This window comes from Zerene cesonia, chromosome 13 (genome assembly GCF_012273895.1).
Source record: "Zerene cesonia ecotype Mississippi chromosome 13, Zerene_cesonia_1.1, whole genome shotgun sequence".
In the NCBI taxonomy this organism is placed as follows: Eukaryota; Metazoa; Arthropoda; class Insecta; order Lepidoptera; family Pieridae; genus Zerene; species Zerene cesonia.
Window position 1 is genome coordinate 2,965,122 of NC_052114.1, and position 22,244 is coordinate 2,987,365.

At 33.1% G+C, this 22,244-nt stretch overlaps 1 protein-coding gene across 2 annotated transcripts in view; it reads right to left on the minus strand.

Annotated features, from left to right (window-relative positions):
* Positions 1 to 22,244, minus strand: part of LOC119831108 — an 81,792-nt gene that overhangs the window by 6,962 nt on the left and 52,586 nt on the right. Inside the window, exons 3-8 of one of the 2 annotated variants that reach the window (XM_038354363.1) lie at positions 9,871 to 10,009; positions 8,290 to 8,354; positions 7,503 to 7,641; positions 5,576 to 5,688; positions 957 to 1,085; positions 242 to 376 (exon numbers count right to left, since the gene is read on the minus strand). In XM_038354363.1, coding sequence (XP_038210291.1) covers positions 242 to 376; positions 957 to 1,085; positions 5,576 to 5,688; positions 7,503 to 7,641; positions 8,290 to 8,354; positions 9,871 to 10,009 — 720 coding nt within the window. Of the gene's footprint in view, positions 1 to 241; positions 377 to 950; positions 1,086 to 5,575; positions 5,689 to 7,502; positions 7,642 to 8,289; positions 8,355 to 9,870; positions 10,010 to 22,244 lie in introns of both variants that reach the window. The other variant, XM_038354362.1, reaches the window with a different exon arrangement.

A 22,244-nucleotide genomic window follows, 5' to 3' on the forward strand; every position in this document is an offset into this window, starting at 1 on the left:
AAAAGTAATAAATGTTATTTGCAGTTAACAATTTTCTTTTTTCTTTATTACAATATTTATGGCAAGACTAGGTAATTTGCCACCGTGATGTTTAAATTCACTTTTGTAGAGAAAAGCTCGTTTGTAATTACAGGTTTCCATCTGATGTATACATATTTTCGGAGTATCCCCTATTTCTATATGATAATGATGTATTTATATGATTTAATTCAACCTGAAACTTGGTTGAATAAGAACTTACCCCGCTTCAAAGCCATAGTTCTGGAACCTTCTGTAGCACTAAAGAGTCCGTTACACGTAGCGTCACCAGATTGTGCAACTCTGTACTCCACACCTCCAGGGGAAACGGGGTTCTCTTTAAGACTCGGATTAGATGCTGGAAAATTTTGAATTTTAAATTAAAAAGTGAAATTCTATAGCTTTTTCATATTCACGTATCAGAAGTTATCACGATCAGACTCAACTAATTCGATATAATTAATTCATATTTATTCACTGTATGTTTTGAATCCGTAACCGTAACCACCGGTATTTAAATAACTTTAATACTTCTGTACAAATAAATTAATGAATAAAGAGATGTGTTCTAAAACAATTCTTAATTGTTCTAAACCAACTGCAATGGAACTTTAAAATTAAATGCAATGAATTGTTTTGCAATTAAACCTTACCTTATCGAATAAAGTTCGGATTGCGTCAACGAGTATTAATAGACTTAGTTGTTTGTTTGGACTGTTAGATGTAGTCTAATTTCAATAAAAATATATTTATGCATCGGCGTAACCGAAATTTATAAAGAGTTTTTTCGACATCGTGCTAATCAACAATAAAAACTTTATAACCTTAATACTTCGCATTACAATCTTAAGATACTATCTAGCTAAAATAAAATCCTACATCTATTAAAAAGCAATCAACTCAGCAAAAACAAAATAAATGTTAAGTCTTACCAATACCATTTGTCTTCTCGTAGACAAAGCATCGATATCTGTCTTCGTTGCTGGTGGCGTGGTTGTGGTGGATCTTGCCCACGAGGAATCGTAGGCTACCTTCCTTCCATGTCGCAAGACATTCTAACTCTTCAACTGTAAATAGATAAAGCTTTGCTGACTGGTTTATTGTTTCTTCTAACTTATAGGGGTTACTATTTGCGATTTATTCTCTTTAAGAATTGGTAAAAGTTTGGGTTCTAAGTGCCTCCTCAAAGTGTGTTATATGTTATGATATGACGTAAATTATGTCATACAATATTGTATCACCGTTATATAATAAATTAAAGCTAAGATTTGAGAACCTATGTCGCTTTTGGGAACATCGTTGATATAAAAAACACTGAATAATTTAGTTCATAAATATAGCGTATCTTAACACCAAAAACCATAATACAACTATAATCACATTTATATCTGTGTAGTATCACAGTTAATATAATACTATACGTAGTACAGAATATTTAAAACACTGCTTCAATTCCATAAATACAGCATACAGTATATATGTTCTTCCATCGGTCGTCGAGGCGCACAGACTCTAGGCACTGCTTTATGGAGGATGTTTCATATTCCCGGACTAAGCGGTTCGACTCTACATTCTTTATTCGAACCGCAAGGGACTGGAACATGCTTCCTGAGACTGTGTTCCCTGACGAGTATAATCTGGGGATCTTCAAAAGTAGAGTGAACAGGTACCTCCTAGGGAAACACGCTCCATCTTAGACTACATCTACGCTTACCAGCAGGCGAAATGGTAGTCAAGCGCTTCAGTATTACACAATAAAAAAAAATTAATAAGCTATTATTGGGTTCTTACTAGGCATTGTTTTTGCACTATTTTGCAACGATTTTGTGATACGTCCTGTTATATCCTCAAGTTGCGTGCGTGATATTTCATGAAATGGACGGTCGCTTAATAATGTGGGTGAATTTTACGATGGCGCTACGATCCGATGAAATACAGTTTTCATGAAGTAGGCGTACACGATCCTGTTTGCAAACGACGCAAATTTTCGCAGGCGTAGTGAAACCATTTACATCGCAGTATCGCTAGGATATTATGAATCTTTTTGTCTGATATTTTTCAAAGCATGGAAGATATTGGTAGCTAGCTGGGCCCCGCGGTTTCACCCGCGTAAGTCCGTATCCCGTAAGAATATCGGCATAAAAAATTGCCTATATGTTATTCCAGTTTTCCAGCTTTCTACGTACCAAATTTCATTGCAATCGGTTCAGTAGTTTTAGTTGCGTGAAAGAGCAACAATCACACACACATCCTTACAAATTTTGCATATATAATATTAATAGGATAATGGGATATTTATTGCTATTCCTAGGAACGGACAATTTGTATGAGAATTGCTGTATTAGTCGTGAAGTCGCAAATTAAAATATATTTGTATAAATGTAATTGTATTCATAAATATGACTGATAAGTATAAGTAAAATCAATGGAAATATTACTATTTAAAGCGAACAAGAAGCTTTGTTGCTATTTTTACACGTCGCGACACGGTCGCCAGCAATTTCTAAGATTTATGCCTAAAATAGAAAATCATAATAATATATTTGGGGTCTTCAAGGAAGTGATATTTCCATTCTGTTTGGTAACAATGTGAATGTTATAAGATTAATGACAATATTTGGTACATTGTCGCAAGTATGAATTACATTTGCAATTATAAATGGATATTCCTAAGTTAGTTTTAAATCTTAAGATTTTAACAAAGCAACAAAGCTAACTTTCTATAACGTAAATAATAGTGTTAAAATATTTCCTTATATCCGCTACCGTAAAGAATATAGATATAAGATTTTAATGCAAATGAAATTGTCTTATTTAACATAATATAATATTTGTTATTTTTATATAAATGACAGAAACACAAACACCTAACTTTTGCACTTCTATACCTCTATAAATAATTTTACAGTAGACAATGTATAATGCAATACAATAAAACTAAGAACTAGCAGTATTAAATATAATCCACTAAAATAGTAACAGATAAAAGTAAATAGACGAAAGGCGGTAGACGCTGACGCGAGCATTCTGTCAGCTGGATTTGGACGCGTATTGTTTCGATAAAATTAATGTTCCTCCATTGTGCGCCACAAACGACTTCAATAGACTAGGTTAATTGACTTTTCAGTTAGATGTACATTTTTCAACGACTTGACGTTTTATTAGGGGACTGCGAATGGCGGGTTCCGCTTATGTGCTTTTTTGGTTTGGTAGCGTATTAATCTGAGCGAAAGATTAAGTGGGTTTACTAGAATTTAATTTTGAATTTGGCTTTGTAAGAAAATTAAGGTTTTTATTCGGTTTGAGAACGGCTTCATGTGTACTTGTTTTCTTTGACACTGATATAAACAAGACATTTCGCTCTGTCACGTAAAATCCAATGAACGGATTAAGTAAAAAACCGATAAGAGCGTGAGACACTAATAGAATTCTACCATTATAACAGCAGTAAAGGATCCTACCTACTAAAGCTAATAGCAGTAAAATCTCATTAAAGCTAACTGCAAACGCTCGCGCTAATATTTTTCTCAAATCACTTTTCCGCTAAATTAACTGGAATACCTCAAAGAATTACGTGTAAAACTTGTGAGAATCGCAACCGATATCAATCTTAGGATTTTCTCGCTAAAGCGAGACGCAAGGTATCAAGATTGAACACTTAGTTTTCTGATATGGGACAGGACACTTTTACGCCCAACTTTCTTGGTAACTTCGTTTCTTTCAAACTGATAATTTAATCTTTTGAAGACAGTTTCATTACTCGCTTTAAGTTTGCTAAATTGGTTGGTGGATATTTCGATTACAGCTACATGTGTTCTTTTTGATTTATATCTTCAAGGTATTGATGAAGCTAATTAGCGGTGTAAAGGAATGATCGCCAACACTTTCATCGATATCCACAATATTGTTATTAATAAGAAACGTGTTAACAATACCGATTTTAAAAATATAGGTGATGTTATCTATATTTCTTAAAGATATTTCTTAATAATTATAACCCCTAATAGTATTATCGGTTCTAAATAAATTGTAACCACTAATATTTGCCGCATTACCTTCATAAATGTATATATGTTCATAATGTAAATGTTTGACAAAAACTTTTACAATTCCACCAAGAAATAACGATACTGAGATTTTGTGAATTTTAGCATACCTAGGATTTCTCCTAGAATTCTAGACTCGTGAAAATGTTTCCCAAAGAAAAGGCTAATTATGTTCGTAAAAAATATTCACATTTTTCAGTGGGAGCGAAATTACGACGGAATTTAATAAGATTTTACTTTTAATTAGCATTTCATAGATATTAAAGAAAACAAAAGCAGCACCGTTGGGAAATTTCCAATTTACACGTAATGAACGAGTTTTTTTTGGGAATATTATTATTTTTTTATTATTTATTTTCGAAGTGTAACTATGACCACGCTGAGTAATTTTTTTTATTTTATTATGCATATTTTCTTCGATTAAACTTGTGTTTAAAGTAACAAAACTTTCTAAAATGTTAACTACAGGTTATTTTAAAGTGTGTTATAACAATAGAGTTGTCTTTGGCTGTCTGCCCAACGCATTTGTACACCACATTGTGACTTCTTTATTTTCATGTTTCGTAAATAGGCTAACAAATTAGTATTTATAGAGACTTTTTCAATAATACATACTTAAATTGAAAATTAAATGATATTATTCTAGTCATTATTAGGTAATTAAAGTTTATACTATAAATATAAAGTCCTCTAATCTTACGTACTATTGGACTGATTTCAATTGCATTTTTTATAAAAGGCGGAAGGGCGGAAGAGCGGTCAGGAATAACCTGCTGAACTGAATATAAATATAAAAATTAAACAATAATATTATATGGTTGCATATGCTATGCAGATAAAAAAAAATCTGCATGACAAAGATTTTACGAACCCAATTAAAATAGGTACCATTGCTTTGTAGGTAGACGAGATATCTTAAATAGTTTTTCAGGATTCTTAAAGATCAACTTAATGGATGAAGTTTCGTTTTAATAGGAGCGCGAACTGCGGTATGGATTTAACCTCGCTGGGTTTCAGAAATCCTAATCGTTGTTCTGTCGAAATGAAAAAGTTTACTTTTGCGCTTTGCTTTAGTCATTATTAATACGACGAGGTTAAAATAGAAGATACTCTAAAAGCATGACTTGAAATTGCAGGCTTTATGCCCGACGTTCCGTTGAATAGTCTAGTTATTATTTCTCGAGTAATAGACTATGGAGGTATCTTTAAGTTTATCTAATTTTTCTATTGAAAGCGGCGTTTTTAAAGCTAAAACTGAATGCTAAAATATTTATCTCTTCTACTGCTTATAAGGCGACAATCTCTTAGTTTATTCAGTGCAAAATCTGATGTGTCAAGAATAAGTACCAATATAGTTGATAGAAAAAAGTGATGATTTTACATTATTAATGTAAATTTTCGAACAGTCTAGTGAAAACTCCGATTAAATCAAGAGAGTACAATACCTTTTGCGTTGTGCTCAACTATGAACATTATTTACGCTAAAGATGACATGTAATCGTATCTCTTACCAGTGCTTTCAGAACCGTAAACGTCAGGACATGCTTGATAGTTGAGTAGGAGTCTAGAATCTTCTGTACAGCTCTCTATTGACGATGCGGGGAATTTGCAGTCGCCATGACCTCTGAAGAATAAAGCATTTTTTTTAATTATAACACTTCTATAAGAATATTAATGTGTAAAAATATGTTGAAGATGGAATACAGATTTTTCTATTATTTAATTACGGAAAAAGTAAAGATTGTCTCTGTAGAAGGAAAATAATGCTTATGACAAATTGGTTAATATTTATTATTGATACAGGACTCTAGAAAATTATTTTTATTGATTGTAACGGATTTTTTATCAAAGTGTAATCATGATTTTATAAGGTAAGAAAAAGAAGAGTAGGGGGGGAATAGTTTTTAACACAATTAAATCATCATAATATCTATGAAAAATCATTGGACATTATTAACAAAATCTCTTATATATGAAAACCTATTAAACGATAAATGTTGACAAAATACTGTCATAGTGTAGGTTGAAGATTTTTAGGTGCCTTGGAATGGGACATTTCAACGCGGTAGCCTCTACCACTATCTATCTCCTGACACAAAAATCATTTCATAATATCGCTCCGTTGCGATATGAAGGAAAGACAAACAAACAAACTTTTATAACATTATGCAGTTATGAGTATGGGCAAGGCATGTCTGAAAAAGTTAAAAAATACTGTTTAGAAATAAAGTGCTTAAAACCGCTTTCATCATTTACCTACTCTATATGTTTATTATTTACTATACATAATATTTTTTCTTGTTAAATATCATCGCACTTGGTCCACTATTTCGGTCCCACATGCAGCGCGGAACCAGCAAGTGATCTATTTTCTATGTTTCAGCTTTAACGCTACATTCATGAATTCGTGCTCTGTAATTACGAATGACGTCTGTCGTCAGCCGCGTCGCGATCAATACACTTAATGACATTTTAATTTTCCCTCCGTAACGAATGATGCCCTTACACACTGTTAAATTGTGTTATGAGGTATCCTTAAACATATTTATTAGTGAATGGATTTTTGGTGATACTGATGCGAGTTTAATTCGTTGTTTGTTTTATAAACAATTATATCAGGACACAATGACTTGACTTTGGCTTGTAACTAATACAATTAAAATGTTTATGTAAATGTTTTATGAAGCATTAAACATTTTTATGAAAACAAAAACGTAACTTTAATTGTTCGAAACGATTAATAGTATCAATACTATAAGAATACATTTGGGTAAGTAAATAAATCTATGTAAACTTCATGTGTTATAAATTTTATCGAAAGTAACTGTATTACTGTAGTATCACCGAATTTTAATCCCTTTTTAAAAATTCACCAAGTTTCATCTTCCTGTGTTTTATTCTTTTATAACGAACTTGACTTCCTCCGAGACTGGGCAAGTAGTTGAGTGTTTTAGCAACTTTCCTAACGCCTTTAAAAGCAGCAATAACCTTCTAAAACAATGGAATTTCAAGCTATTAAAAGCACTTTCAGTTGAACGGTAAATACATTTTCTTGTAAGATTTTTATTTTAATATTAGGAAAGTGGAACAAAAATGTTATCTTATCTAATTTTTAATATAAATGTTACATATTTTAAGTGAAACTCACATCAATAGTAATATTCGCGCTAATAATTAACAGGGAATCGATACAATATTTTTTCATTGCAATAATGTCTCACAATGGTTGATTATCTCAATAGATGGCGTGGAGTATAGGCATATACCTCCGAAAGGAAAGGAAGAAAGGGTAGAAGATCCGATCGCTGAGGTGGTATCATGAGTGGCCGAGAGATCATTGTCTCTACGGATCGGTGACGTGACGCGGGTTCGTGATTCCTGATCCTGCCTCATGATTGAACTTTTGTATTTTTTAAACATTTTCAAATACTAATTTACCTGTTATACGTAAAGGAGAACGGTGCCTTCAAAGGACAGTCCACAGGCTCAGCGTTTTCTCTGAACATTGAGTAAAGCAAAGCATCCCCAGTTATCAGTGAGCAGAGGTGAGGTAAGGCGTCTCGCCGGTGACAGAAGGCTGCAAAGAAATATCACATAAATGACCCATGCTTTGGGTGACGCTTTTCGTGACGAGCATATTATGAATATAACGTAATTAAATTGTATTTTATCATATTAATACGAGTCTTTAATTAAGACTTCCTAACCTTACAAAGAATAAGGCTATGGGAAAGGATAAATAATCTATTTCTAATTCTATCTGTCATAAAGTAAAAAGAAAAATGAATATTAAATTTAAGATAAAGCCACACGAAATGCCTCAAGTAATTCGGACACGCTAAGGCTAAGACGAGACGTAGGTGCTTTGAGAAATACACCTTTGTCCTTATACAGCCATTTAGCTGGATATTACAGGATTTTCAGTATATTTGCTTGATATACTACGTTGGAATTCAAATGAGATATAAAATAAGTCATTAACCCGATATATATCATGTAATTGCAGATTTTAATTTTAATTAAGTATTTTAATGGAAATCTATGTAGAATTGAAACCATACAAAGTAAAAAATACCGTAAGTGAACTATTTTATACTAAATAACATGAAAATGCATACATCATTTTCTCATAAACCAAATTTTGGGTAAGTATGAAATTCATCATCTAAAAGAGCTGAGTCGGGACGTGTCCCTAGTTGTACACAAAACGTTGAAATATACTTACTTTCCTTGTATTGTAGAACATTAATGTGTTTTTCATGCATCACTACGCAGCGATAACAGCCCTTCCTATGACAAAAGAAATACAATTTTGTAGTAATAGATGAATTATTTCTGCGCGGGTTTTTTGAATTCGAATTGTATTCTTTATTTAAATGTTATGAATAACGGATTTCATCTGTCCTTAGGTAAAGGGACCTGTTGAATAATGTGTATTTGTTTTTATAAAAGAAATTTACAGGTTAATGCTGACTAAATCTACAAATACTCTTCACATGGATATCTTTATAGGCCCTTTGAGGGCAAGTAAGTCCTCAGCTTATGTTTAAAATATTTATAGAATAAAATATAAAAATTACGAATTACGGTAAATATGTGGATACATTGCCTACCCAATAATACGTAAGGATTTACTCTTTGATAATAAATATATTTTGAATACTTCAGAAAGATACAACATATCTGAAAAACACTTAGCTAAAATATTCACAAATTCAGCTCCTAAAAATTAAATGACATCTTCACGATCTCACATTTCATTTAACTCATTCATAATTTATACAGATTGCGAAAATGCCATGATAAATGTCTGGAGATTGTATCGATCAAGCTCTGAGACAGTCAAGAACACAATATCTCCGCATAATACTGGCATTAAAATTATCACCGAATTCAGCCTTATTTCATAATATTCAACAGATAACGAATATAATTATTTCATTTTGAATTGTGATTTGTGTGCACGTTAAATTCATGTTATCATTTTTTGGTTAGAGACACTTCAAAGCAACGTTAATGAATATGACATCAAACAGAAATTTTAATCAGTGCATCAATTTTTGGTCACGCAACATAAATCAACATCAGTATGAATATATTGTAACGTAATTAATTTTTGCAGAGCTATTAAAAATAAGGGAATAAATTTGAAAGTAAAGGCATGTCGAAATTGTTTAACAGTTTAAATCCTTGCTAATAATAATTCAGCGATGAATGATAAATATAGTTTTAGAAAACATTTAAGAATTAACCTCGTTGTGCACTCCTGCATTTATCCACATAGGTGCAAACTAACCTTAAATGTTATGTCTGGTAAATGGGCTAATTTCAATATTTAATGTTAAATAAGATAAATTTTAAATTTATTTGACTTACACACGAATTGCGAGATAATAATTAATCTTTAACTATTGTAGTAAATAATAAAAGTAGCAGTGGTGGCTCAGTGGTGAGAACGTCGACTTCAAAATCGATAAGTCGGCGTTCGAAACTGGGCGAGCGAATTGATTTTTCAATTTCTCAGCAAATGTGAATAACATCACCATTACTTGAAACGGTGAAGGAAAACATCGTGACGAAACCGGCATGTCCGAGAATCAAAAGTTCGACGACATGTGACATCTGCCAAACCGCCCTTGGTCAGCCTGAACTCTCATAGGGGGCCTATGTCCCAGCAGTGGGAACATATATGGGCTGATGATAATGTAGTAAATATGTAAAAGAAATGTTTTCAATTTTTTTTTTCAAAGTGAAAAATGTAATCACAAAAATCCACAAAATAAATAGACAACCACACATGACTTACTCATCAACTATTAAGAACTTGTCGCCTTCGGAGGAGAGGCAGCGGCCCTTATTAGAGAGGATGTTGCCCTCGATGAGGATCGGCTGGATAACACCCGATTGGAACCACTTGCCCTGCCACCGGGTGGGGAAGGCACAACCTGCGGACGAATATGCATTTTAAATATACATTTTTCGAAAGATTCTTATTAAAATAAAGAGGAGACAGTACGTAAGAAATGTAAAGGAAGGTATATGATGTATAGCTTAGTTTTATAAGTTAATCCTTATTAATAACCTATAAAAAACACAAACTTACTAATGCGATTAGACAAGACATTTGAGCTTAGCCTGTGGTCAAAGAAACATCCATAGGGAATGAGATATTTCAACGCTGTAAAAAGTAACTCCACTCTCTAACCTCCTAACTATATCTCCTTTTAGAACTTAAAGACTTTTTAACGGATTTTAAACGCGATTTATTCATTATATTATTTAACCTGACGTTTCGAACACTTTACAGCGAGCGTGGTCACCGGTAGATTCAGATCTTACATGTCTTGAAGGTCATTCAAAAATTGTTGTTTGTGATCTACCTCCACCTATTTCTCCGACCCTCGGGTTGAAAAGTCTTTAATTTCTAAATGTATAATACTCACGTAAAATCAAACACAAGAAAATACAATGTATCTCCTATGTAGGATTGCATCAATTATTGTATATTTTTCGATCAATATCTTCACGCCAATACAATACAAAAACTATCCTTCGATTGGTTATTGACAAGCTATTCTCAGGAAATGGATTTGTAGATCAATTTATGGTTACGACTTGTCAAAACCGATGACCCACCGATGTTAATAAGAGGAAAGATAAAGATTGTATTTTTCTCTTTTGGCACATGGCAATGTAAAAATTTATACACAAATATAGCTACATATCCCTCTCTTCTATAGCAGTGTTTGTGGAGGTTTATAAGAACGAAATTATGTTATTGCCAATAGGATTTCCTTGTCATCCGTAATCCCAGTTACTCTAATTTTAATCACACAACGCTGGCTCTAAATGTTTACATTATTTTGAAATTACAAGAGCGTTTTATTCGTTCATTAAATGTGAAATATAGACGATCACAAAGAGGTGCATTACATTTACTAAAATGATATCAGGGGCACATTTAACAGGCATTTACATAATACAATAAGGAATTAATATTGTGGTATAATGTATTGTAGGTAGTATGAAATAATTAATCAATAAAGCAGTTCATTACGTTACAAAAACTATTGGAAATATTGTTATATATTGGCTGGTTACTGAAGAAATATCAGTACACAGTTTTCCTTCTACGAATGATATTAATACAGTTTGGTTTTTCCAGATAAAACATTAACACGAATACGAAATTGTAATTTCTGCGTTTATCGTATATTAAAATTATAGTTGTAAGTTGTAATTATATGTTTTAACATTTTTATATTCAAACGAGTAATTATTTGAATTTGAGGTGTAATTAAAATTGGCGCAACTGATTAGAGTGGCTCAAAAAGCCAGCATTATCTTTTGATTGTATCATTATATTATTGCCAACTATGATATATCCTGTTACGCTAAATTTTTAGTCTCACATAGTTCCAAAGATTAGTGCATTCATTTTATAATACATATTGTCTATAAATATACAAATCTACAAATACACTAGAGATAGAAATATTCCTTCACTATCTTATATTCTGTCATACATATCGATACGTTTATCGTGTTCAATATTTTCCTTTCGCATAAAGGCACAATATAGACAAAAAATAATCTGCCGTACTAACAGTAACATAATAATCTCGAAGTTAGATCGTGCGAATTCAATCGAGGCCAAGAATTTCACACACACAGCTAAATATTTCACGGCAGGCAGTTTAGCGTTGTTCTTTAGGTCTTCTCTAGCATTTTATAGTGATCAAATAAGATTCAGTTTAAGGTTTTGAGTATATGTATAGGTAATGTAAAATGAAATTGTATACCAAAGTTAGTATAAGCGACGTCATCAGAAAGAACTGAAATTCTGAATTCATATTGTTTTATTGTATACAGATATTCATTTGTTTTATTTTGTTGTGTAACAAAAATTCGAGACGGTTATTGGCATTTACGTTTTCTTTTTTTTACGTCATAGCAGGCAACTGGTGGTTCATCTGATGGTAAGCGATCACCACCGCCCATGAACATATGCAGAGGTAGTGCCTCTGCGAATGCGCTGCCTGCTTTTATAGGGTAAGGGATAGGGAAAGGATTGACGACGGGAAAGAAGGAATGGGCTGGGAAGGGTGAGGAAAAGGAAACGGGCCTCCGGGCATTGAATTTATGTGTTGCTATAGAAAAGATTAGTACTTTGATATTCTGTAGTTTACTTCATTCAAAATAAAAACAAGCGCTAATAGTAACTAATTATTATTATAGTACTAATAAGTAAAAGAATCTTGTTTATTTTTAATAATAAAACACACGCTTTGACACGTAGCATGAGGCTCCTGTCATGCATTTACTTGATATTTATAAGGAATCAAAATTTATGTAACTACTCGGGGGTTCAAGTACCCTATTACATCAAACATAAGACGATGTTTAATATTTTTTTTAAGAATTATCGAACCTATCTGGCTTAAAAGCATTCCAAACTAAATTGAAAAGAGACGAAAAAAACACACAGTAAAAGATCAACGAACTGACACAATTCCAGCCGCATCAAACATTAGATCAAAATAAACTATTCCAACTTGATTTATATTCAAAAAACCATTTGATATAGTCATTGTGGTCGTATTATATGCAATAAGCGGCAATGAACCGGTAATTACAGCACAATGCGTGCACCATTTGAGCGCCCCTTGCAGTCGACATGAATAAAAATGAGTTGTGCGATGAATGACGGATGCTGTCGAGATGTTAACGATCCCACATCACTATAATGTTTAACTAGAACACTATAAGATGGGATCCTTTGTGTGATGAAGTGTATGCTATCCAAAGAATGTGGAATGGGATATAAAATATAAGGCAATATATTCGATTATAAAACCCGCGTTATTTAACATATTATTGCTGTGACCCTGTCAAAATCTACGCTGTTTTATTTCAAATTATCACTTACTTAAATAGTTTCAAAATTGTATGAGCGATTTTTACGCGAAAGTTTTATAATTTCCCGCTCAATTTAAATAAAATTTATTATTTCTAATGCTACTAGAATTTGAAGAAAAGAGGTAACACAAATATGAAGGCATTAAACATTTATATTCTTTTAAATGCTGCCCTAAATACGACCGTTTGAAGGAGTGAAATAAAATGGGACACTTCCAGATTTGGAACGACAAATGCCAGTATGCAATTCATCTTCAGAATATAAATTTATATGACGGATAGCAGATTAAATAGACCTAAGAATCAGTTAAACAGAGTCTATCCAACACAAAACTGCACTATAATGTAATTTTCTACGCCGTCGCCTTCTTTAACAAGATAAATATATTACTCCAATTCAATTCCCTTAACCAAGCTACTGTTGGGTTGTTATTTCTAATTATCAGTAACTACGTCATTTTGTTAAAGGTGATGATTGGACGAGAATTTATATAGCTATAAATATTACTTACGATTAACTACGATTTATAAAGCTTGGTACCGGAGTAAAAGAATTTAAGATACTTATATGTCATACCAAATTTTCATGTAAATTCTTATGCTAAAATTTTGTAATTTGATTGCATATTTACGATACGAAAGATGGCAAAAACTGTGTTATAACGGTGTTATAACTTAGGATGCTGATCGAAAATCGTGTCCCGATTGTGGTAATAAACGAGTTCCATAAAACGTCGTTATTTGCGAAAAACTAATATAATATGCCAAGAGTTTCACTTTTGAAATACAATTCGTCTAAATACGACCTACAAAACACACTGCTTTGAAATTCCTACAATAAATAAACGGTAATTCAATGTTTTTTTCCGATTATCAATTTTTATATTAGAAATAGTCACTTTAATTCTTATGTAATTCAAACCCAGCTGTTATATTATACATTGATTGAGGCTTAAAACAATTATTAAAAAGCGCAAGCATCATGGTAACTTCATTGTTTTCAAAGTGGCTCAGAATTTAATCCAACCTTTTGCCACGCCCTACAAAAAACCTGAAGTTAAACTTGAATTAGATTTTTAGATAGTGCAATAATGGTGTTTATAAACGCGACGCTGAATAAGCGGCTAAATGAAACGGTCTCCTTGTATAACGGTTGAACACACAAGGAACGTTGTACTCAAATTAAACGGGTATACTTAATTACTTAATTTCGATTAAGAGACGCCGCCCGTTGATTTATTAAATCATTTTTAGTACTGCGCGGTATGGCGTTGTTTAAGGTTTAATAATCATTTTAAACGGTATTAATTATTGCAGGTACGTTAACAAATTGACCTGTGATTTTTAAATGAATTTCTGTTTGCTTTTACGTACATTAGGTTATACTTTACCTAATGATTTGTGTATAGGCCGCCTGCCATAATCATCAATCAATCTTGCTTAACTATATCGTTATTAAAATATCCATTGTAATTATTTATCAGGACTAACTTATTAATAGTAGGTGTAAAATTAGAAATTTGATTTATTTTTTGACTTTGGAAAGCTAGCAAATGTTTTTACGACAAAATTATCGTTTGCATACAAACAATTATACATAAGTTATGTTGGTACTTGTAACTGTTTACCGAAACAGTGTAGCCAAACTTAACAAAAAATTTTTGTAAGCAATAAATGTCGTCTGTAAATGTCAACAGCTCATAATAAATTGCTCGCACTCAAAGAAATTAAACGTAGGAATTGGAACTGTACAACTAAAATAACCAGTGAAAGAATTGCTTCAACGTATTAATACTCTTTGAAACGTTAAGATTGTACACGATTGATACACGTTCGTACAAGTTTGAAGTATTTGTCTTTTGAAGCCCAATTTCGGTAAAGACCACCCAGCTTATATTGTAAAGGTTAGCTGTACTCTATCCTTGTTACACGTTTATAAGACAATCTCTCTGCCACTATTGTGACTAGCTGGGCTCGATCTCTACTTTGAAATGGTGTGTAAGACATTGTATCTATATGTTCATATAAATGACTTATATATCTATTCATTCGATCCCTTTGTCATTTCATTGACGTCTATTCTAACTCAGTGGTCGAATTGTGATCATTTTTATTTGTCACCATCGATAGCTGAGCTGGTGGTACGCGTGATGATAAGCGGCCAGGGCGGCAGTGTCTTTGTGAATACGCTCACTGTTTTTAAGGGACAAAGGATATTCTTTTCCTTGTCCTTTGGATTGACGACTCGAAGAAGGAATGGACTGGGAAGGGTGAGGAAAAGGAAAGGGGCCTCCGCTCAATCTGCTCATTAAAACTCTACGACACTCACAAGCGTTCCATTGTACGTGTGATTGAAATATATAATACTAAGCGTTAAAATATTTATTAAAAAAATTTAATACTAAACATTTATATATCGTGATATGTGCAGAGTGCAGTGATAGGACAATCCTTTAGGAATTAATGAAATATTAGTATAACTTTTGAAAGTTGTGAAATATAAGCGCATTAAAATACTCTTCTTTGTATATTATCAATATTTACAAGCAAAAGTATATAATACCCGATAGGGTTTAAGTGTGTAAAGTATTCATAAGTAAGTTTTGTATGCAAATTACATTCGTTATTGAAGGAAAACAATGAGAATCGTCATTAACCGTCGAGTCGATACGATATCCGCAGGAAGCTATGCATTGTTTACTAATTATTCATGTCGGTGAACGAGTGAAGGAAAAATTGCGTTTTAATTTTATAGCAGTTGTAATCGTTGGCATGGTAACCAAATTAGTAAATGATCTAATAATTATAGTTGAGAAGCGAGTCTTTGGTAATGATAAATCTTAGAATTATTGTCGTCATGTGACTACATTTGTCCGTATGTTAAATTTTATATTTATAAAGTAATAATTGTCTAAAATGTATTAAATAATTGAATGAAGATTCTATTGAATACACTTCTGATGCAAACCTAATACCTTCAATATTGATGAAATTATATTACTTGGTTGTGCTACCTATTGATAGCTTTGAAATCCTCTTTTTTGAACTCGGTTATTTACATGGAGTTGTGATTAGCTTTTAGTATTTACCTTCTAATTCAGTAGTATTTTTTATGTCACAGTCGGCAATGCAGCTGGTTGGACGCCTGATGGTAAGCGCTACCACCGCCCATGAACATTTGGAGAGCCATAAGGACCATGGCAGACCTTACGCCTCTACAAATGTATTGCCGGCTTTAAATTGGGAAGGGTTTAAGAAAGGATTGGCGAGAGGAATAAAGGAAAGGACTAGTATGGGTAAGGAAAAGGATATGGTATAAACTAGCTGACAGTTATATTTCTCTAGCCATAAAGTCCTCTTAGTCTAACATACTAAGCTATACATAATTCTTCAATGTGTCTATTAAAAACGTTTCTGCACTATCTTTTGGCTCGTAATATCTTATTTGTTTAAAAACAGCACTCACTGAAAACAAGATAGTGCACGCAATAGCTAAACCAGGCAATAAATATAAATGTTTGTCAGGATAGTACATTATTGCTTACTTTATTTGTCGGGGCGCAAAATGGACGGAGTTATTTCGCAGAACCGCTGAGATTATATTTTATCGCAAGGTAGACATTTGCGTAGGCGAAGCCACGGGCGAAAACAAGTTTCGTATTCCTACAAAATTGCGTCTATTTCTAGGTGGAATTCTGATAACTCATGGCCGGTGTGTGTGCTGTGGTATATGTTAATCCCTTAGAAATATGATTAAGTCGAAACCATGAACAAAATTATAGATAACGGTTATCGTACAAGTGACACATTATTTTTTTCGATTTTGTGATTTACAATACATTTATAGGTACCACTCCATATTCTATAATGGGAAACAATCACAAAAATTTCTTATCAAACATAAAACGTCACGTCAATTGCTTGAAAACTGAGGGAGGAACAAAACAAAGAAATGCAGTCGAATTGAGAACCTCCGTAGTTTTTGGAAACGTTGGTTATGAAAATATGAAATAATTTTACAAAGTAGTGATATAATTTTATCTTCGGATTAAATGCATGAAAGAGGTCATAGATACAATTTCAATGGACATAGACTTTCAGAATAATTTACTCGTATTTTTTGTGTGACGTAATATTCATGGTGGCGTTACGTCAAACTGAAATTTCATTAAAAATTTCATGAGAAAAATTAAAAATTTTCTATTACAAATCTTAGATACTCTTGTATTTTATTATTATAAAAGTTATTCGTAGTATTTTGAACAATCGCGCTGCAGTTTACAAGGAATTTAGAATGACTATGGGACGCGACTTGCACAAGAAGGAATTCAAATCGTCTCTCTTGAAACTTAAAATTGTTTCCCTTGACGCTGTTCATAAAATGCGGTAGTTTCAAATGTAATAAACATATTTAAAGCTGTTATTAAAACATGTATTCGCACCAAACGTGTGCTATACTATATCTTGACCTGACCTCGCGTTATGTAATACTAACTACGGTACTTTACGAAGCGATATCTACATAGGTTGGACGGTGGCCAATGCAAAGAGCAAATTAAAATATTTGGAACAAAACATGGCTAATATTTATGGTACAAAAAGAGTGTCAGGTTGATTTCTATGATATGCAATGTCATCGTGTTCGCAAAATGGCTGCTTCATTTATATGAATAAAAAAGTAGACACTTATAAAAATGGAAGTTGTCGAAAATAGCTGAAGGTCTATTAAGATGTCACTTTAATGGGGTACGAATTTATTAAACATTTATTCTTTATTTCGATACAAAAATTCTTCCATTAATTTCGTACAACAATAGCTTTATGGATGTCGTATGAGGCAAAAATTGGATGCCATAAGTATTATAAGAAGGTTAGGCAGCAAGTATTTTACATTAAAAATCCGTTCTATTAAAATATACTTACATATTTATATGTCCTATCTATATTATTCACGACTAGCTGTTCGACCCAGTTTCGCCCGTGATATATATATATATATACACATATATATAGCCTATGTCACTCAGTGTAATTGCAACTTTCTAAAGGTGAAAGAATTTTCTAAATCGGTCCAGCCGTTCACGCGTCATGGCGTGATATATAGCGATTAATTTTTAAATATGCAGATGGGAAATATACCATATAACCAAGACAATAATTGTTTTTTTGTATGACTCGCTACAAAATAACAAAAAATTCCGTCAAATTCCATTACCTCCGTCCGCACGCCCACTACCCTAAGCCATCCCTTATCAATCACGCCAAGTAAACGACGTTACATGTTTAATTCCCGACTTAACAAACTTTCGCATAATAACAGTGTCAATATAGCACGTAACAAGTGAGCAGACAAAATTAATGCCATGCTCAGGCAACTTGGCTAATAACTCATGAAAAGCCTTTCGGAGACTGCTTTTATATCGCACGACTTGTTGTGTCGTGTCGTGTTGTTTGATTGATGTAAGTTATCGTCAATACCCATACTTTTTCACTTCGTGATGCCATCATTTGATAAATATATGAAGAAGTATTATCAAGTAGAGAACATTCTGTTCATCTTTTATTTGAAAAACTCCATCAAATTCTCATTGTAGTTTTAAAGATTTGAACATAAACAGGGACAACTTAAGAGTTTTCGTCGTATGTACCATTTGTTTTCGGTTTCTATTCATCCGATATCGTGCCTGAATCGTCTGACGTAAAAAGATCAAACTCGCCCGAGGATTCATTTGTTTAAATCAAGATCCAACATTTTGTAACGTTTATTTAAGGTAAACATTTTAATTAAATAATTTATTTTCACGTAAAATTAAAATATTCCTGAAGTTTACATAAATATGGGTCGTATAGAGGCTGTTTTTAGGGCTATAGAATGTAGTTAAAAGTTAAATGTTTAATGTAATAATAATATATATTATATACTAGCAAACTTGGCGAACTTCGTTTCGCTACCAGATGGCTGTATGTGAAAAATGAATTTCCCGTTTTTCTGTTGAAATTTTCCCTGAATTTTCTTTGCTATAAACCTCACGGAGGCCGAGACCTTTCCAACGAATGCAAAACCGTGGAAATCGGTTCGTGCGTTTTGGAGTTATAGCGTCAGGAAGGAAAACCCGACTTATTTTTATATAGTAGATTATAAAATGAAGAGCGGAATTTGTCATACAAAATGTATAATGAGAAACGAAAAAGTATTTTAGCTCGCGTTAAAAGGCTAATTGGCCAAAGGTAAAATGAATAACGTACCGTTTGCATTGACGAGGAAATTAGTGAAGATGTTAATGTTTCTGCTTTTGTTAAATTCCTAAAAAAAATTTACTCCGTGGGATTTCGACCGATGTGCGTGATGCTTTATGTACTTGATAGGAAATTATTGTCCCATTTAGAATCTGGAGTGGTTTCTGGTGGACTTTCCTTTATATGATTGTACTCCAGGTACGATGGTGATCTTTTTTGCATTATTTTCAACACTAACTGTAGAAATGAATAATTAACGTTCATACAGATGAAATCTTTGGGCCGAATATTAATCACGTTAAAATCTTCTTTTCTGTCGATTACGTTTCCTGATCTGAACTTCAAAGATAAATTGAACTTTCGAGAATAACATAATCCAAGATTGTTTTTGCGGAAACAAAACTGAAACAATGGAAAATTTTACTACACGCTGGGGAATGGCTGCGGCGTGATAACGGTAAGTATACGCAAAGCCAAAGGAAGTTTAGAATGCCGGGGGCCCGTGTCCTTTTCCTTTTCCATTCCACTCCTTTATTCCTATAGTTATTCGTTTTATCCCCATTATTTTAACAAGCTGGCACCACATTTGACCGCTTCGATAAGGCAAAACCCACGAGCTCGGGTTGTGCTCGGGTTGCCATCAAAAAAACTTATATTGACTCCTAAAAGAAATAAAATATGGCCCATGTTGCTTGGCAAAGATGTTGGTTTGTCATCAAACTTTCTTGGTTATTAAATTCAATACAGGTTTGAATGAAATTTTGCAATGATAGTTGAGGACCGGGTCAGGCGGTTAAGGGACAGTTCTCTTCCCTTATAATTTAAGTTGAGAAAGTTTTTACCGAAAATTTTGTTCCTTTTTTTTGAAAATTCCATTCGAATTACAAGCTGTTATATATCAAAACCCAATATCAAGAAGCTATCGATCATGATTCAAGGAGTGGTGCAATTGAATCTGTCACATTAATAGTAAACGATTGTTACGGGACTCGATAACTGCGGTCCTTTGTAAAGCCCAGTGTGCTACAGTTTTATGTAATAAATATTTTTCTGTAAGCAATTCTTTTGTTTTAATGATGATATATAATTTAGGTAACGGTGTAGCTTAGGTATTTCTAGTTAATTTTTATACCAATAACTAACCTCACACTACGGCTAATCAAATGGTATACTCTATGTGCTATTTTTTATGTCATAGCGGGCAACTAAGCTGGTGGTTCGCCTGATGGTTAGCGATCGCCGCCCATGAACATTTATCATAATTCAGACTACAGTTTCTCTGCTAAAATTTATCCCGACTGATAGCCAATTTTCCATTTAAGAGTCAGGTATACGCACATTGTTATGTATAATAGTGATACAGGATTGTATAGCGATATCACATTTTATATATCGGTAAGGAAATTTTAATAAACTTCCAAATAAAACATTATAATTTCTTGACCATACTAAACAAAGGATACAATACGATTCCCGAAATCCACGTTCATGGACAAATTATACAGACCAATATCAGCGATATTATTTCAAGTTATTCCTGTGATTCGGCACTGAATGGAAATTAATGATGGCCGCCGTTTCCGAACACCTGACTTCTTGTAAGTAGGACGCCATTTTCTTTTTCTTTTTTATTGAGGCAGTTCAAATGGTTTACGCGTTTAGTCTTTATGTTAGAGCTAAGGCTTGTTCCGTTTCGTTTGTATTAAAAGCAATGGCCGAGGGAAATATAATATCGTAATATTTCTCTACACAATTGTACGTGAATGTGGGTATTTGGAAATGCTTTCTAATGTGTATTCCGTTAAACGTGAATGTTTGTAAAGGAATTCATTAATTGAATTGGTCATCGGTTCGTTATGTAAAAAAGCATTTTGTTTAGTAAATACCTTTAATTTCGTGTATGATTATAAAGCCAATATAGTAAAACGATGGACAATTTCAATGTATATGTAAAATTAATTCGCTTTATACCTTTTGCCAAGTAGGTAACTACTTTAGCTGTAATATGAATGTAAATGGGTTAAGGTTAACTGTAATTTGATACTTGACCTTAGCATGCATTGCTTTGGAGCTGATATAATATGCATCAAAAATAATTCAATACGTTTTTAATATTTATAACGTAAATTATGTAAATAAAAGTTTCTTAAATATTACTCTCTTTACACAGAAAAAGACTAGTAGTCGCTTAGTAGTTATATTGTTGTATGCGTACTGTATTTTTGTAAAATGTTATTAAGATATAAGTACATAATACATACAGTTGAAAAACAATATTATTTTTTATAAACGATAGGGAAGCGGTGACTGCGATCACGCCTGGTGGTTAGAGTAGAAATCTAAGATCGTCTACACTTTTCACGTAGGACTGAGGGGTCCTAAGAGCGATTCCCGGAAAAAGTTTCAGAGGAGACTTATAAAATATTTGACTTAGTGTTAATTCATCTACCTCATAATTTATTGAATTACTCTAATTCAATTAGTACCTTATGCATATTATGAACAGTATTATAAGTATTTGATATCCTTTTTCCATTGAAATATCTGCTAAATGTTAAAAAACTTAAAAACAAAGTAAACCTGAATGTGAATCGGAGAATGTGGTGGGGGAAGAATACTATTAAATGGATAATATTACATAAATATTCTAAAAGGTATATGTATTCGCCACTTACATACATAATTTTGTGGGAGTCAAGCACGCTTCGGCACGAATTGGGCCAGCTCGCACCGGGGAAGTACCACACCCCCACAGAAAACCGGCGTGAAATAGTGGCATGCCACTGTGTTTCGTACGGTGAGTGGGGGAGCAGGCCCGTTTCCTTTTCCCACCCGTCCCAGTCCATTCCTTCTTTCCAGTTGTCAATCCTTTCCTTGTCCCTTAACCCCTTAAAAGCGGGCAGCACATTCGCAGAGGCACTACCGAATGTTCATGGGCGGCGGTGATCGCTTACCATCAGGCGAACCACCACCTCAGTTGCCCGCTATTATATAAAATAAATAATATAATAATTATATATAGGT